Source organism: Stenella coeruleoalba (assembly GCF_951394435.1).
Source record: "Stenella coeruleoalba genome assembly, chromosome: 2".
In the NCBI taxonomy this organism is placed as follows: domain Eukaryota; kingdom Metazoa; phylum Chordata; class Mammalia; order Artiodactyla; family Delphinidae; genus Stenella; species Stenella coeruleoalba.
In genome coordinates, this window is record NC_137147.1 from 4,553,996 (window position 1) to 4,571,052 (window position 17,057).

A 17,057-nucleotide genomic window follows, 5' to 3' on the forward strand; every position below is an offset into this window, starting at 1 on the left:
GGACTGGGCAAACAGGAACTGAGTGCTCTCTGGGTCAAGGACGGGGTGTGGCCGTCACCCAGCCCTGGGCAGGGGTCCGGCTCTGCTGGCACCCCACGCAGGCTCCCAGCCGCCTCTCCTCTCTCCCATGTCTGGCGGCCCTCCGCCACCAGCACCCAGCAGGTGGGATGGGGAGGGGTGTGGGCACCAGGCTGTGCCTCACTGCTCTGTCGGGCGGAGCCAGCCCTGCCCGAACCTTTCCTTTTCCTCTGGCTCCAGATCTGAGCCAGCGGCATCAAAGGCTACGGTGGGGCCCGGAAGGACGGATGTGATTCACCGTGACGAGGCCCTGCCGCTGGAGCCACATGCCCGCGCCCTCAGGCCAGGCCGAGCAGGCTGTGAACTAGGTCAGGCCCATAGGTAATTCTGTGGCTTCTTGGACCCCTAAACCTCTGGGAAGGCAGCGGTTGCCCTTATAACCCCAAACCCAGTGATCAGAAGTGGCAGAATAAACAGAAGTAATCTACGTCCACAGGTGCTGAGCTAAGCAGCAGACAACTCAGGGCCGCTCTGGGCTTGGGAATGCACTCGCGGATCTTCCTCCTCGACACAGGCTAATCCTGGGAAGCCTCAGACTGCGGCAGCAGACCAGCAGGGCGTCCCCGGCCTTACACGAGGCGCTTAATCTGAGTCTCAGTTTGCTCAGAGACGCGGGAGGGTGGTGCTGGCCGCTGGGAGGAAGACTGGCCCCCGCCCCCATGCTGGTACAAGGCCCAGGCCTCCTGGCCCAGGACGGCCTCCCTGGCTGGACCATCCTGGACCCCTGCTTGGCCGCCCTGGGCGCAGGCAGGCCTCCGTCTTCAAGGACGCCGGGTGCACCCCGGCTCAGGGCGATGCCGGGGGTGGGGGCCCTCTACTCACCGTCGATGATCTCCTCCTTCACTTTGTGGAGCTCGCGGACCACCTCCTCGAGGATCTCCTGGTGGGGGCAGAGCCTCGGAGTGAAGGGACAGCAGAGGAGAAGTGGCCTTGACCGAGGGGCAGGGGCAGCGCCACAACCCTCACCCCTGCCCATGTCACCCGTGTTCTCGGCTCCCTCCCCAAGCTGGGGAACGGTGTGTGAGTGGGACGTGAGACACCCTCCCACGCCTGAGAAATACTCAGGAGGAGCCGGGGTGCCCGGAAGGGGAAGCCCCAGAGGCGGGCCGGGAGCCTTTTCCTGGTAAGGACAGGGGCAGGGGGACCGATGCTGCGCGTGTCCCCTCACCCACTGCCGGCTCCCGACTGCTGGCAGCCGCACGTGGCCCTCTTGGGCAAGAGGGCGGGCCTGCCTGCCCACGCGGCCCCGACAAGTCCCCAGCCTCTGGCTCCTTCACAGCCTCTCCGGGAAGGACACACTCACCTGTTTCATCCGGTCTAAATCTAAGGCATCCAGGGCCACGTCGTTTACACTTCCCGCCGGCTTCATCCTGGGGAGAGGGCGGCAGGGTGCGGTCAGGTGGGCGTTGGGGCCCGGCAGGCGCCCCCGTGCTGGGAGACTGAGCGGTGCCCCGGAGCCTCCCGGCTGCGGGCCCAGCCCTGCCCTCTCCCATCGTCCTTCACACGCTTTCTGCTTCTACCTCCGGCCGCTCCTTAGCTACCTGAAAAGGACTCCAATGCCCTGTCTCCACCTCGAGAGGGGCTCATGGATACTGTGACCATACTTCCCAACCCAAGAGTCAGGACTTGGGGTCTTCTGCCTGGACAGCTCTCACACAGAAGCAGCCACGTAAGCGGACAGCGTCACATGCTGCCTCCCCTGGAAAGGGACCCTGATAAGCTGGCCCTCAGTGTGAGGGTCTGCGTTCCTGGCTAGACGGAGGCTTGGGGGAAACCAGTAACGATGGCATTAAATACGAGACAAAATTGCAAAAACCTTAAACACTCATCCTAAAGGCACCCACTTCCGACACAAACACGTGTCCCTGGTGTTGGTAACTGGCTCTGGTGTGTAATTACTTCAGGAAACGTCCTTGGATGTGGTTTTGCTCGTCTCAGGCAAAGGTTTCAGTTTTGGGGACTGTCCTGATGCTTCCGAACTAAGGTTAGCTGGTTTGAAACTTCATGTCTCTTGCACATGAATCCTCCCTGGAAAATCCTGGCAGGGAATTGCCTGGTGGTCCAGTGGTTAGGACTTGCTGCTTTCAGAGCCGGGGCCCAGGTTCACTCCCTGGTCGGGGAACTAAGATCCCACCAGTGGAAGAGAGGAGGGGAGGGAAAGATGGAAGGACGGAAGGACGGAGGAAGGGAGGAAGGAAGGAAATCTTGGCAAACGCTCGTCTAACCACTTGGCCTTTCAAAGCAGGACCATGGTGCTGAGGGTACACTTTCTGGATCCACTTTCTGTCCCCACGTGGAGAGAAAGGCAGGTTCAGGGAAATGATGTGGCTAGAGCCAGCTGCAGGGATCGTGGATGTGACAGCTGGCGGACAGACACTGACCTGGCAGACTGGCATGGCTACCAGGGGTCACTGTACAGATTAGGTCCATCTGGGGAAATCGAGGGCTGGTGTTCTCCACAGTGAAGGAGAACAAGCATGAAAACTAAAGTGCTGGTGCCGCCGCGATGGAGAACAGTGTGGAGGGGCCTCAAAGGATTAAGAACGTAATGACCACACGAGCCAGCAATCCCACCTCTGGGTACACAGCCGAAGGGAATGAAATCACTGTCCCAGGAGACAGCTGCACCCCCATGTTCACTGCAGCGTTATTCACAACTGCCATGACATGGGAACAACCCAAGGGTCCGCTGACAGATGAATGGAGACAGAAGATGTCATGTCTGCATCTGTGTGCGTGTGTGAGTGTGTGTACACACACGTGTACATACGTACATCACACGGTTACATAATGGAGAATTCTGCCACAAGAAAGAAGGAAACCCTGCCATTTGTGACAACATGGACATTATGCTAAGTGAAATAAGCCAGAGAAAAACAAATGCCTCATGATCTCACTTATATGTAAAATCTAGGAAAGCCAAACTCAGAAACAGAGCGCAGACTCGTGGCTGCCAGGGGCTGGCGGGTGGCGGCAACTGGTGGAGGTGGTCCACGGGCACACACTTCCGCTAATAAGATGGGCTCCCTCTTGGGGGTGTGACGTACAGCACGGTAACTATGGTTAACGATACTGTATCGTATGCTTGAAAGGAGCGAAGAAAATAGATCTGAAAGTTCTCACCACACACGTACAAAAAAAGGTAACTGTGTGAGGTTACGGACGAGTTAACTTACTTGACTGTGGTAACCATTTTACAATGCACACGTATATCAAATCACAGTGTGGTTCATCTTGAACTTACACAACACTAGATGTCAATTGTATCTCAATAAAACTGGATTAAAAAAAACCATTGAATGCTATGTAAATAAAATTTTAGTGTCCAGTGCACAAAACTGGGTTAAAAAAGAAAAGAAAAAGTGCTCCTGCACCCCTCCTGGATGAACTCAATAAAGAGACTCAATAAATGTGGTCCTGACTGAGTTTGTAAGTAACTTTGGGTCCTGATGTGGAAAGAGGTCCGGCCTGAGATCCCTGGATCCGTCATACCCATCCTGTAGTTTCCAGTCACCTGGACAAACCGCTTCACCTCTCTGGGCCTCGGTCCCCCCATCTGCAGACCTGGAAAGTGCCCCCGATGGTGACCCCGACAGCTTTTGTGAGCCCTGCGGCACCCGCCCCATCTGTGAGTCTGGAGCCGGAGAGCCCTCTTACGTGTAGGAATGCCCTAGACGACGCTCCTGCCCTGTGAGGGACGCCTGGCCACTCAGAACTTGGCCGCCCGTCCTTACTCCACGACCAGGAAGCAGCTAGCTCTGCTGGGAGCTGCAGGTCAGCCCCGGCCGCCTCGCCTCCCCGGCTGCTCTGGCTCCCGCCCGGCTCCGGTCCACCTCTCGCTTCACAGCCAGAGCGAGCTGCCCAGAGAGCAACTCCATCGCGGCGCCCTTTGCTCAGAGCTCGGAGACTGGGGCCCGCACACAGAATAAAATCCACACTTCTCACCGTGCGGCTCCTTCCTGCCCCTCTAAACGTGCCTCCCTCTGCCCTCCCCACGTCCGATCACCTGCCAGCCACAAGGGCCTGCTTTCTGTTCTTTGAACTTGCCAGGCTGGTGGCAGGCTCAGGGCCTTAGCACTTACACTCGTTCGGCCTGGAGGGCCGTGCCCACAGTCTCCACGGGGCAGGCTCCCTCTCACCCGGGTCAACTCGAATGCCACCTCTGAGAGGCCCACTCGCTAAAGCACCCCCGTCCCCAGCCCCGTCCACCACGCGGCCCTCTACGTCTTCCCCAGAGCACCTTTCAGAACTCACAGTTGTCTTATTTACGGGCCTTTCCAACAGGAAAATGAGCTCCTCGCAGGCAGGGACCTGCAGGGCCCAGCTCAGGGCCTGGCTGACAAAGGCCCTCCACAAGTCCTGGCTGCCGCTGAGACCCCTCACCCTGTTCACCCGCATCTGTCATCGTCACTCCTGCTGGGCCGGCTGGAGCTCTCTCTGGTCACCTTGTTTGATTTGGCAAGACCAGGCTCAAACTCCACCTGCTCTGGGATTTGGGTTGTTCCCCTCCAATTTGTGATGGGCACTGAAGACACTTCCTAGTACGGATTCTAGAAGCCTGCAAAATTCAGGCCACACTTGGCCCATAGCTACTGTGTGACTGTCTCTCGATTTTTTGGGCGACCTCAGTTTCAAACAACCCATCCTGTTATCACATCAGCTTTTGGTTTGGGAAATATGGTCAGCGTATCTCCGGGGAAAAGGCAGAGGAAGGAGAGGAGGTGGGGTGCTGGGCCAGCCCCCAGGATTTTGAGCTGCGGGATGCAGCCAGGGCTGCTGAAGATTTCCTGTGTCCAGCTGTTGTCCACACATGGTCACCCTGTGCGTGAGGGATGAAGAGACCTCCTCGTGGCGTGGGGGAGCAGTGGAGGCTCGGAGAGGTCCCCTGGCTTGCCCGGTGTCAGAACTAGCGAGGCCAGAGCTGGGATTCGATCCCAGCTCCACCTCGCTGCCTCTCTGGACAGTCACTCCCCTCCCCTGGCCTCGGGCCCTCTGTCTAGAAGACAGGAAGCAGCTGGCCCGCCCTGTCCCTGACGAAGCGCAGACCACCCTTTCCCAGGGCCGACTGTTAGATGATAGGACACAGGTGGGATCCGGGGTGTTAGTCATGGGCAAGGGACAAAGGAGGCCCCAGAGGCGGGGCTGTTCGGTACCTAGAGTGAGGCTGCGACTGAAGGGGGCTCTTAGCTTCGGGGCTCTTGGCCACAGACGGGGTTCTGCGCGGTGGAACGGAATGGAACAGAGAGGTGAGTTGGCGCCGTCGCCCGCCTGGGCCCACCGACCCGGGCGCAGGGCCAGCCTTCCCGGGGCAGCTCACCTGGACAGCAAGGAGGACACGGGCTTCTCCGCCGAGCTGCTCCGCTCCCAGGGCTTCCGGCCGGCCTCTGTCGGTTCACGTCATGGATGAAGCGCCTCAGAGCTGGGAGGGCGCTCAGTGGCCCCCATCCCACAGCGTCCCGGGCAGGAGGCCCACCCGTGCTCCCCCGTCACAGCTGAGACCCGGCTCCTTATTCCAGTCCCCTTTGGCCCAGGCGGCCCTGGCAGGGTGCAGATGGCCCTGCTGTCACCCGGCGTCTACCCCCCCTCAGGACATGAGCCTCTGTTCCCTCGACTCGGTTGACCTTGTGGCCTGGCTTTGAGCCCTCTCACCATGACTGGGTCTGTCCTTGGAACGTGAGCCAGCTGGTCAGGGAACCTCTTAACTACGACTTCTAGAGGCGACCTGGGACTCCAGCAGTGGGCCAAGCAGGGCACAGGAGGCCCCCACCAGGACACTCTCCGGGCAGCCCGGGGTCCACGTTCGCCTTCAGGGGCCAGGCCCACGACCCAGGACCCTGACTCCTTGCTTTCTCCCCCGACACTGCAGCTGGTTCTTTCCCAGCCTGGGCTTCAAAGCTGATTTGTCTTTCCTTTTTCCTTTTTAACTCGTGTTAAACTACATCTCACTTTACTTCAAGAGATTTGTCGAGCTGGACAGAATTCACTGACTTTGCAGGATGAGCAGAGAGGCAGAAGGAAAACCCCCTGGGGCAGCAGGGGGCCAACCACTCTGAGCTGAGCCTGGAGACTGTGCAGGCCGACAGGCCCACGCTGGGCCTGCAGGGCAGGTACGAGAGCTGGGACCACGTCCAGGGTCCAGGCATGCAGCCTGGAGGAAGCCATTTAAACACACTGAGCCTCAACCCCCTAGACTGGGAACAACCCATCCACCGGGACGTGAGCTGTTCATGCAGTCACTCACCAAGAACTGTGGTGGCACTGCCTGAGAAGGAGAGGGCACAGACTGCAGCCTCGCAAGGGAGGCAGACGCGCCAACAGAGTCAGGACGCTAGGCCCGTGCGGGGCAGAGCCGTGCCCCAGCGAGCAGCCAGCCCCTGGCAAGAGCTGCCCTCCGCTGGCTGGGGCGGGGGCGCTACTTCCCCTCCGCCTCTCCCAAGCCTGCACCGCACCATGTGCTCAGGAGCACAGGCCTGGCTCAGAGCAGACACTGAAACGCTGGACGAGTGACTGACTGCGGTGGCTTCTTCCCACCGTAGAGCCTCAAGGCACTCTTCTTATCGCAACCCCCGCTCCACAGCTCAGACTGGGGGATTTCTGCGCGGGGTTCAGGACCGCCTTGTCTGGTTGACTTCTCAGCGAGCGAGATTCACTGCTAATCACTGTAACATGGGTCACAGCTGGCGTTTTGCAGGGCGCAGGAACGTGACATTTACGTGCCCCTCTTCGGAGCACGGGCCCAAGGCCAGGAACCTGAGCCCCAGGGCACGGTCTCCCACACCACTCGGTAGGTGCTGGCAGGCCGGCTGGGAGACGCGAGGCTTAGACTGGGCAGTCTTTCCTCCAGGGTGCCCCTGCTCAGGCTCGGCGTGGAGGCCGCGAAGATGGCGGGGCCTCTCTGCTCACCGTAAAGTGAGGCAGGGGGATCAGATCGCCTTCCTGTAAGAGCCCCTCCTGTGCTAAGACCCCGTGCTGGCGCTGGCAGGGCGGTGCGCCTTACCTGAGGAGTTGGGGGGCTGGCTGGCTGCTCGGGTCCCCGGAGATGGAGAGGTGCTCGGCTCTTCCTGAAATGGAAGAGAAAGGCTCTGCTGTCGGCCTGCTTAGGAAGGCCGGCTGGGTGGGGGACCTTTGGGCCAGGTCATCTAGAAAACCTCAGTTTTCCAAATTAGCCAACGAACATATATTATTTTTATAATCAGTGAAACAACAAATACGATTCACCAATGAAAACCCCAGGTCGCGGTGGGGAGGTGGTCCACCCCACGGAAGTCAGGGAGGAGAAGGCTGCAGGGGGACACAGTGGACGTGGCCTGGACCCCGGGCCCGGCGCTGCCCACAGACTCACTGTCCCTCATGAGGCGCTGCCACCCCTTGTCCACCGGGACCCTTCCACAGCCCTGGGAGGAGCCCGCTTCCGGTCAGCACTGCTGGTCAAGGCTTGGTACGGACACAGCCTGAGTCCTAGAGACCCCAGCACTTCACTTCTCTTTCACAGGAGAGGAGGAAGCATTAAGAATTTAGAATGTAGGGGCTTCCCTGGTGGCGCAGTGGTTAAGAATCCGCCTGCCCATGCAGGGCACATGGGTTCGAGCCCTGGTCCAGGAAGATCCCACATACCACGGAACAACTAAGCCCGTGTACCACAACTACTGAGCCTGAGCTCTAGAGCCCGTGTGCCACAAGAGAAGCCACGGCAGTGAGAAGCCCGTGCACCGCAATGAAGAGCAGCCCCTGCTCCCACAACTAGAGAAGAAAGCCCTCGCGCAGCAAAGAAGGCCCAACGCGGCCAAAAATTAAAAAAGAAAAAAAAAAAGAAAAAAAGAATTCAGAATGCTCTGAAGGTTATCTTTAGCCCAACCAGGCTACGGGTTCATCAATGTTGCTGACCAGTGGGCCAGGCGGAGCCCCGAGCCTCCGGCCGCTCGCCCGTGCACCCCACCATGCCCCAGACACGGCCGCTACGCGTCTCTGTCCTGCACGCCTGCTCCTCTCAGAGCTCGGGGCAGGTGCCGCCTGTCCTGGGAGCTCTCGCGGGGCTCAGGGCCCTGGTGCTCCGTCTCTGTCCTCAGCACTTTTCTGTATCGGCAGTCAGTTTATTGTGTCCTACCTTGAGCACAGAGGCCATGGTCCTATCCACCCAGGACCCCCGTGCCTGGCTCCCAGCGGGGCCCCACGAAGGCGGCCCGTGCGTGTCTGCTCTGCCCGTGGAATAAGTCTGTGGCGACACTTGTAATGGAGGTGAGTAATGCAGCAGTAACACAAGCTGACGTTCATTATCGCACATATTTGGAAAGATTCTACACTCTTAGGAAAATGGCATTTATTAAGTAATCATAATTCCTCCATTTTTCTCAAGCAAAACACATACAGCTGCTACCTGGAGCTTTTTTTTTTTTTTTTTTTTTTTTTTGCGGTACGCGGGCCTCTCACTGTTGCGGCCTCTCCCGTTGTGGAGCACAGGCTCCGGATGCACAGGCTCAGCGGCCATGGCTCACGGGCCCAGCTGCTCCGTAGCATGTGGGATCGTCCCGGACCGGGGCACCAACCCGTGTCCCCTGCATCGGCAGGCGGACTCTCAACTGCTGCGCCACCAGGGACGCCCTACCCGGAGCTTTTGACCAGAGACAGCCAGCCGACCTGACGAGACGGAACTAGCATAATGCTGACCAAAGCCAAGAATCGCCTTCTGCCACTGCCCACGTCAACTCTGCTTCCCATCTGGTCCATCCGAGCCTTGGGGTGAGGGCTCTCGGACGCTCACGGCCACCTCCAGGGCCAGGACTCCAGGCTCAGCGCTCCAATCAGGACCCACCACGCCCGGTCCACCTAATGCGAGCCTGTGAGAGCCAGGACCACGGCTGCTCACGCCTGGTCCCTGCGCCGAGAGCAGACCTGGCACCTATCAGACCTATCAGGAACCCCCACCCTGTATCTGCGTGGTGACTGAATGAACCCGGGAGTTGCTGGTCCAGGGGCAAAAGAACGTGCTAGGCGTGGGTCTCAGGCCAAGTCTCCTGAGCGTTCTGGTTTAAAGAGAGAGTGGAATAAATGAAACTATATAAATCAACACGTATGCGTGGGGACCAGGGCCCAGAGGAAACAGGCAAGAATGAAAGCCATTATGGGTGAAGTTAGAGTAACTGAAAAAAATCAGTAAGTTGTTTTGTGTCATCCTATTATTATTTCAGAAACAGTTAACAAGAATCCTCGCTCCCAGCGCACGGGGCTCAGCCGTGCCCACACCCCTGCCCCGAGGCTGCCGGCCCAGCGCCTGGGGGCTGTGTTTTCATGCCATGGAACACGTCCTTAGAGCAGTGACATAACTGGCCTGCGGCCAGCAAGCGGCAGAGCGCTCGCCTGAGCCACATCTGACTCCACATTTGGGGTGTTTTCCTTCTTTAACTAATGCTTATTTGTTTCTCATTAATTATAAACCTAGTACATGTTCAATGAAGAGGATCTGGAAAACACTGAAAAGTATAAAAAAGAAAAGCCAGGGAATTCCTGGCAGTCCAGTGGTTAGGACTCGGTGCTCTCACTGCTGAGGGCCCGGGTTCAATCCCTGGGCGGGGAACTCAGACCCTGCCAACTGCACAGCGTGGCCAAAAAAACAAAAAAGAAAAGAGAAAAAAGAAAGAAGAAAAGCCAGTCTCCAGTGTCTCCGTCCACGCGGCACCTGCTCTGGTGTGTGGAACTGCCCTAGCCCTTGCCCTGGAAGAGGCTGCTCCCGGGTGGGCAGGGCCTCCTGACTGCGGGGGACCAAGGCAAACAGAACTCCCAGTGACCAGGAGGCTTCTTAAAAAAGGAAAGGAAAGAAAAGAAAAAGGAGAGTCAGAGGAAGAAAACTCTACCCTTGGGGTCAAAGATTTCTCCTGGGTCCCTGGGATTTGAAACACACTCTTCCTGGAGACCAGGGAGGAGGGAGGTTGGGTACCGGGGCTGGAGCTGTGATGGCGGGAACTGGCCGGCGCCTTTGGAGACCTGTAATTATTCCTGGGCTCCTGGCCAGACAGGCCTCTGCAGTTTGAGAAATTAGTGGGGAGTTAGCTGGATGAACTCCATACTCTGTGCAAGGCATGGGAACAGTGGAATATGCACGCCTGGTACTCACAGGGCTCACGATTCAGCAGGAACGAGCGAGTCTGAACAAGCAGAGATGTGTGTGCTAAGGGCAGGGAGAAGCATGGTGGGGAGAGGGGCCTGGGGTCCACGTAGCAGAGAGCCTTACTAGCCTGGAGGTCGGGAGCCTGTTTCTCAGGGAGTGCTGTTTACACAGAGAAGTGCAGCCGAGGAGGAGTTAGCTGCTGGGGCCGAGGGGACCGCATGTGCCAGGCGGGGGGACCAGGGGAAGGGAGGGCCGCTGGCAAGGCTGGAGCCCGGGGGTCACACCCGGTAAGCCTTGCCCTGCTGACGGGGGTGGCACGGTACCCTGGCGCCTGGTGGTTGTAATATTTCTTCTGTCTCCTGCCACCGAGATGCAACCCGTATGCCATCTGTAGTTAAGGTCTAAACTTAGCCGTTTCAGTAGGAGTCTATTTTTACAGGGAAAGCTTAACACAGAGGGAAAGAGTGTTAGCCACCCTAGTGACGGCGGGAGCCTGGAACCTGTGTGGATAGACTAGGCTCCAGGACCCCCTCAGGACAAGAGCCAGAGCGCTGGGTTCCTCTGCCCAGCTCCCCTGCGGCTCTTGCTGGAATCCACGGACTCAAGTGAAGCCTTTCAAGAACAGGAATAATTTGAAAATAATAACTGCCCTGGTCTTCAAGCAGACACTGCCTACTGCGACTGTACTCTCCAACCCCCCGAGTCCCTTGAGATCTGTCTGCTGCCCCTCTGAGCTCCCCAGCCTCCAGGCCCTTCCCTCAAGGCGCTCCCAGGCGGGTCCTGCTTCTCTGTCTCTTCCCTGCCTTCCCTGCGAGGCTGCGAGCTCCAAAGCAGACCAGTGTCTGCTAGATGCTCAGTGAGCACAGGCCTGCCACCCGGTGCAGCGGGGACGGACATGAGCGCCCACAGGCCCTGTCCCCCTGCACTACCCCCTCCTGTCCCTCTTATCACCGTCCCCCTGCCCTCCTACAAATCACCCAGCGAAGTATCTACCGCGTGTGTGTCCAAACACGGTGTCCCGCAGGCCCGGTGCATTCACACCTCTGGGGAAGCCGGGCTGGGCTGGCCGTGGGGTGTGCTTACCGCTTGGCTTTCGTCTTCCTTTTTATCAGCCGGCTTGTCTGTCTGGGAGGCTGCTTTTCTCCTAACACAAGGAGGGAGAAGATACAATCAGCCCTAAAGGTTTCCACACAGAGCAGACGTCGCCTCTGTGCGGACACAGCTTGGTCCTCAGAGACTCCTTGCTGGGGTGTGACCCCTGTTTCGTGTGAAGGAGGTGACTTGTCCAGGCACCCATCTGGCCTGTGGCGATGCCCGGGTGAGTGTCCAGGCCTTCTGTGCTGGCCCCAGGACCCTGGACACAAAACTGGTCTGGGTGGTGGGGTGGGGGGCACCCCATCTCTGTCTACAGCACCTGAAGGCCGAGGAGGTTGGTCCACACCCTGTCCAGGTCCCGGGGGACCTGGGCTCGGCCGGGTGGCTGCTGTCCTCCCAGGACGCTCAATGCCTGGCCACGAGGGGCAGGAGAGCTGCCCCCGCCACAGGTCAGCCTGGGGGCATCCCGTCTGCAGGCCGCCTGCGGGACGGAGGAGGAAGCCTTTCCCTATCGCCCTAAAGCTCCTCCTACCTCAGAGCTCAGCAGCCATGTCCTCCCCGACCTGGACACCATGAAGAGCGGCACGTGCTCAGGAAGGAAAGAACCCGAGAGACGCCCTCTAGTCACGGCGCGCACCTCCCTGCAGGGATGAGCCCCCTTCTCAGACACTGAGAACTCGCTGCTCTTTTCCGGCCTCAGTGGTGGCCTACCTCTGGCTAATTCCCAAATCTACACACATACCCCTTCCTACTCTCCAAAGATCCGGCCCCGGGGGCGCTCAACTCGGTGAAGCCGCCAGGACACAAACAAAGCTCTCGGAGCTCACGAGGTAGCTGGCTGTCAGGAGGGAAGCTGGCCTGGCAGGGGTGAGGGCCACCGGCTGCCTGTCCCCATCTAGGGACCGGCCACAGGGGGCTCCTTCCTCATCTTCTCATTCCATCCACCTATGGCCCTTCCCAGAAGCCCGGGACTCACGCCCGACTTCTTCCTCGTGACAGTGGGTCCGCTCACTTCTGGCTCTGTACTTTGTTTCTGGGCTGTCTGGCCCGTCTTCACTCCCAACGCTGCATGCAAGCACCACCAGCTCCTGCCTGGCCTGCTACTGCCACCGCGCCCGTGACGTTCTGCTCCTGCCCAGAGCCTGCGCTTAATCTTCTAAGGATACCCAGCAGACCAGGCCCCTCCAGGCCTGTGAAGATTCCCTGGGCTGAGTGTCTGTGGACACGCTCGGCATCGAGCAGCTCCCAGCGACACGGTTCCCCCGCCTGGTCCACTGCCGGGACAGGCCTCAGCAACTGAGGAGGCAGCGACTCCGCAAGGACCTTTGATCAGCTAAGCTCTGTTACTATGCCTGTTTGACAGATAAGAAAAAGAAGTCCTAATGAAAAGGAACGAAATGGGGTCATTTGTAGAGACACGGACGGACCTAGAGACCGTCATACGGAGTGAGGTAAGTCAGAAAGAGAAAAACAAATAGCGTATCTTAACGCATATATGCGGAATCTAGAAAAATGGTACAGATGAACCTGTTTGCAAGGCAGAAACAGAGACAAAGACGTAGAGGACAAACGTATGGACACCAAGGGGAGAAGTGGGGGTGGGATGAACTGGGAGGCTGGGATTGACACGTAAACACTAATATGTATAAAATAGATAACTAATAAGAACCTGCTGTATGGCACTGGGAACTGCACTTTGCTGTACAGTAGAAACTAACACAACATTGTAAAACAGCTATACCCTAATTAAAAAAAAAAAAAAAAGGGCTTTAACAAGACCCTAGCCAAAAAATAAATAAATAAATAAAAGAGACCCCAGAGAGCTCCCTGCTCCCTTTCACCACGTGAGGACACAGCAGAGATGGCCATTTATGGACCAGGCGGTGGGCTCTCACCAGACACTGCATTGGTCAGTGCCGTGGTCTTGTACTTCTCTAGGAGTCTTGTACTTCTCTAGAACTGTGAGAAATAAAATTCTGTTTATAAGCCATGCATGCTGATTTATTTTTATAGCATCGCAAGCTGATTAAGATAGAGAATTAGCTGTCTGTACAAAGTGGAAGTAGAGATCTTCTTTAAAAAAAAAAAAAAGTAGCCCTCGCGCGCATCTCCTTGTAGGCTCCACCCAGCATCCTGCGCGCCCAGGTGGGCTTCAGAGAGCAGCGTGGCCGCCCCTTGCCGGTCGTGCAGGGTGAGTGCTCTCGGTGGGCCCGGCTCTGCCACCAGCTTCTGGCGTCTCACTGGCTCCTGGCACACCGGCCTTTTCCTGTTCTCAGAAACTTCCTCTCCGTTTGGTCTAAACCATCTAGGCCAAGCAGTCACTGGGAACGCACTGGTGTTGGACTTGGGGAGAGTGTAAACACTTCCTTTTTTAAAGAATCTTCTATTTTTATGCGAGGCCCCTCTGGAATGGACTCTAACGCACGGGCACACGAGGCTCTCCCCTCTAGCCTGCATCCTGGTCCACCTCCTCCAGGCCCTGGGCTCTGGGGGGTGGGGGGCGTGTCTCAGCCTCTCCAGGTAGTGTAACTCCACCCACCACACCCATCTCTGCTCCTCCTCTGCACGGAACCTCTCCTCTGCTGCTTCGGCCCAGAGGACGTGCAGAACCTCCTCCGTGAAGCGCCCCGGCTCCCTGGAGCTGCTCTGCACTGTCCGGCCGCAGTCGCCGGCTCACCTCTGGTCACGGCACGTGGACCCACCTGGCTGCTCCCCTCCCCCTGTGCCCTCCCTTGCTGGGCACACAGGGCCCTGGACCGGTCCCGCCGAGACGTGCCAGACCAGCTACCTGCACTCTGGGGGCCTCTGTCTCCCCCGTGTCCTCGCAGTGCCGTGTGGGTTTACCGAAGACCCGGCACAGAAAGCGCTCGCCCGGGGTCAGCCGCCATGGGGGCACCGGGAAGAGCCTGGAGACTGAGAGAAGGCAGGAGGGGTCACGGGGGAGCAAGGCCCCTGCCGTTGCTTTTCTTGGGCAACAAGGAGCGTGCTGACAGGTGAGGCCCACTCCTGGGTCCTCTGGTGCCCGGGTGAGCCATGGCCCTGGAAACCCCATCAGGGCATTCCCGCTGCCACACCACATTTACAAGTAAGACCCAAGCTTTGGCGACCCTTCTGAGAGGGAGCTGTCTGATCTCTCCAACTGCCTGGGATTCAGTTGGGGAACAACGAAGAGCCATAGTGACAGGCTGATGGCCTTGGGCAAGCTGGAGGCACATGTGCTGGTGAGGATGGAGGCGGGGGCCGCAGAGCTGAGCACGACGGGGAGGGAACTGCTGCTCCGTCCCTGAGGGGTAATGTCCTCTGGGCTCCTACCACCTCAGCACCCCTTCTCCCGAGTCCTCCGTAAGGGCCCCCACAAGACGGGCCCCTTCGTCATACGTTCACCGCTGGGAATACTCCTATTTTCCCTCGGAATTGATCTCTGAAATGATCTCCAAATTCCTCTCTGCTCAGGACAAGGCTGACACATGGCAGATGTTTCAACGATACTTGCTAAACTGAAATGAGGAAGGACGTAGAGCTCAGAGGACTCCTTTGGCTTGACGTCTCAGACTGAGCCCTGGAGAAGGGAAAGCGCGACGACCAGTCCCCTGCTTGGCTGAACCCAGGGGACGGTGGGTCCTGGGGCCAGGCAGGCTTCCCCTTCCGCTGAGGAACAGCAGCTCCTGACAGTGGCTGGGTCTGGGGGAAGCCTAAGCACTCACCTCTTGGCCAGCAGCTTGTTCATTTCTTCCATGAGGCCTCCTCCTCCACCCCCACTGCTCGCCCGGTTGGCGTCAGACTTCGAGGTCCCGCTGGGACTGGAGCCTCCGGACGCATCTTCTGGCTAAGGGGAGAGGACGGCGCGCTTCGGTCTGGTGTCCGTGGCGGGACGCCACTCGAGGGGAGACGGGGCCACGTGTGATGGCAGTGCTGGAAGGGGTCGAGGCCATCTAGTCCCCCAACCCCACCTGCTGGCGGCAGAGCTGGAGTCCAGAGAGCGACCGGGCCTGGGGGGCCACGGTTGGCAGGCACCCCCAGCTTCGCTGGCTCACGGTCAGCACCCTCGCCAAGGCCAGCGTGGCTTGAGGGGGGAGGAGGCACAGTTCTGTGTCCCAGGTGCTCCTAATCCCACAGCCACACGTACGGCCTTCTAGAAGCCCCACCTCCCAGGACGCTGCGGAAGGCTGGGAGGGCCAGCTGAGCCTGAGGGAGCTGGTGGGCTTAAATGCAGGAGACCCAGGGCCTGACTCCAAACCGCAACTGATGACCTGCGTGCTTTGAACAAGTGCTCGTGCCTGCGCCTCGGCTTCCTCATCTACGAGGGCAGAGATCCCTGCCTCGCTTGTAAAGGACTAGCAGCAGGTTACGTAACTGCAGGCACCTACGGCTCTCACGCGGCCCTGTCCCAGTGGTCTCAGTAACCCGGTAACTGTGACTGAGGAGATGGGAGGTGCCGTCTGGCTGGGGAGGGCGGCGCTGCGCTCCCCGCCGCGGGAAAGGGTCCGCCCGCCCCTCTGCCAGTTAGAAACCCGTCCCCCAGCCTGGTCCGTCCTGCCCACCCGCCCGCCTGTCTGCCAGGGCCCGGGACACTTACCCGCGGGACTCTTCTCAGCTTGGCCCCAGCCAGGGCGGCGGCCAGGCCGGACACGGAGCCCTCGTCGTGGCTGGCGCCCTGGGCTCCTCCGGCTGGCAGGGGGGGTGGGGGAGGGGGGGCGGCCCCTGTGGGTGGAGGCGGGACAGGGGGCGGGGGTGGGGGTGGAGGCCCGCTACACGAGAGGGGGGCGCCAGCTGCAATGGAGGGGTGCCCCGCTGGGAGGGTGGGTCCTGAAACAACAGTGCGCTCAGTGAGTGCCCAGCCCCCAGCGGGCGCCTCCCCGGGAGCAGGGACAGAGGGCAGCCTACTCCCCTGAGGGATGAGGAACAGCTCAAGGTGGCCTCTTCCAGGAAGCCCCCGCGGGATGCACCTGGCGTTGTTCCAGTCTCTCCCTACTTCGGGGGCCAGGCTGGACCCAGCGTCACATACTTGCTTAGCAGCCCTTGAGCTACGCTAACTTTCTCTTGCTCAACTGTGGTCTTCCAGTGGGACAAGAAGCTCTTCGGTGGCACGAATTGTGTCTTATTTTCCTTCTCTGTTTCTCCTCAGCTCCTAGCACCCCCCCTAGGCTTCAGCAATTGTTAGTCCCCAAGATATAGCTGTGACTGCCCCTTGGCCTGTGGGGACAGCAGCAAGCAGCTGCGGGTCGCAGGGCAGACCGGGGCATCTGTCCAGGAGCACTGCTGCGTGCTAGGCAGTCCCCCGTCCCCCACTCAGCATCCAACGCCCGAGCCTCTGCTACAGGCCTGGCCCCGTGCAGGGCGCTGGGGACAAGCGGCCACAGGCTCCCTGCTCACGGTGCTCATGGCCTGGTAGCAGCAAACCCATCACATGGCTGAAGGCAGAACTGTCCCCGTGGCAGGGGGGCAAGTGCCTCCTAGAGCAGGCGCACGTGGGCCGCCCTGGCCTGTGAGGAGGCGCCCCAACCCAACCAGAAGGCCGTGCAAGGCCTCCTCAGGGAAGCAATGACTGCGCTGGGACAGGACAGGACAGCAGGAGTGACGTCTGGTGAAGGGTGAGTGAGCGCGAGGGGGGAGGCCCTGCGGGAACTGAAGGAGCCGCGGGAGGGAGCGTGCAGGGCAGTGGGTCTGCGGGGACTGGGCCTGCGCACCGGGAGCCCGTGCCAAGGACCCAGGTTGTTCAGGAGTGATGGAGAAGGGTGACCCGGTGACAGGGTGAGACCCGCATTAGTAACGCAGGGGTGGG

The 17,057-nt window shown here is 59.3% G+C and overlaps 1 protein-coding gene across 7 annotated transcripts in view; it reads right to left on the bottom strand.

Annotated features, from left to right (window-relative positions):
* The window catches only part of EVL (Enah/Vasp-like), a 195,873-nt gene that overhangs the window by 1,077 nt on the left and 177,739 nt on the right, over nt 1-17,057 (bottom strand). For 6 of the 7 annotated variants that reach the window (XM_079915012.1, XM_079915010.1, XM_079915008.1 and 3 more), the window contains exons 6-13: nt 15,852-16,081; nt 14,980-15,101; nt 11,264-11,324; nt 7,076-7,139; nt 5,396-5,462; nt 5,232-5,294; nt 1,382-1,448; nt 901-958 (exon numbers count right to left, since the gene is read on the bottom strand). In XM_079915012.1, coding sequence (XP_079771138.1) covers nt 901-958; nt 1,382-1,448; nt 5,232-5,294; nt 5,396-5,462; nt 7,076-7,139; nt 11,264-11,324; nt 14,980-15,101; nt 15,852-16,081 — 732 coding nt within the window. The remainder of the gene's footprint in view (nt 1-900; nt 959-1,381; nt 1,449-5,231; nt 5,295-5,395; nt 5,463-7,075; nt 7,140-11,263; nt 11,325-14,979; nt 15,102-15,851; nt 16,082-17,057) is intronic. The other variant, XM_079915013.1, reaches the window with a different exon arrangement.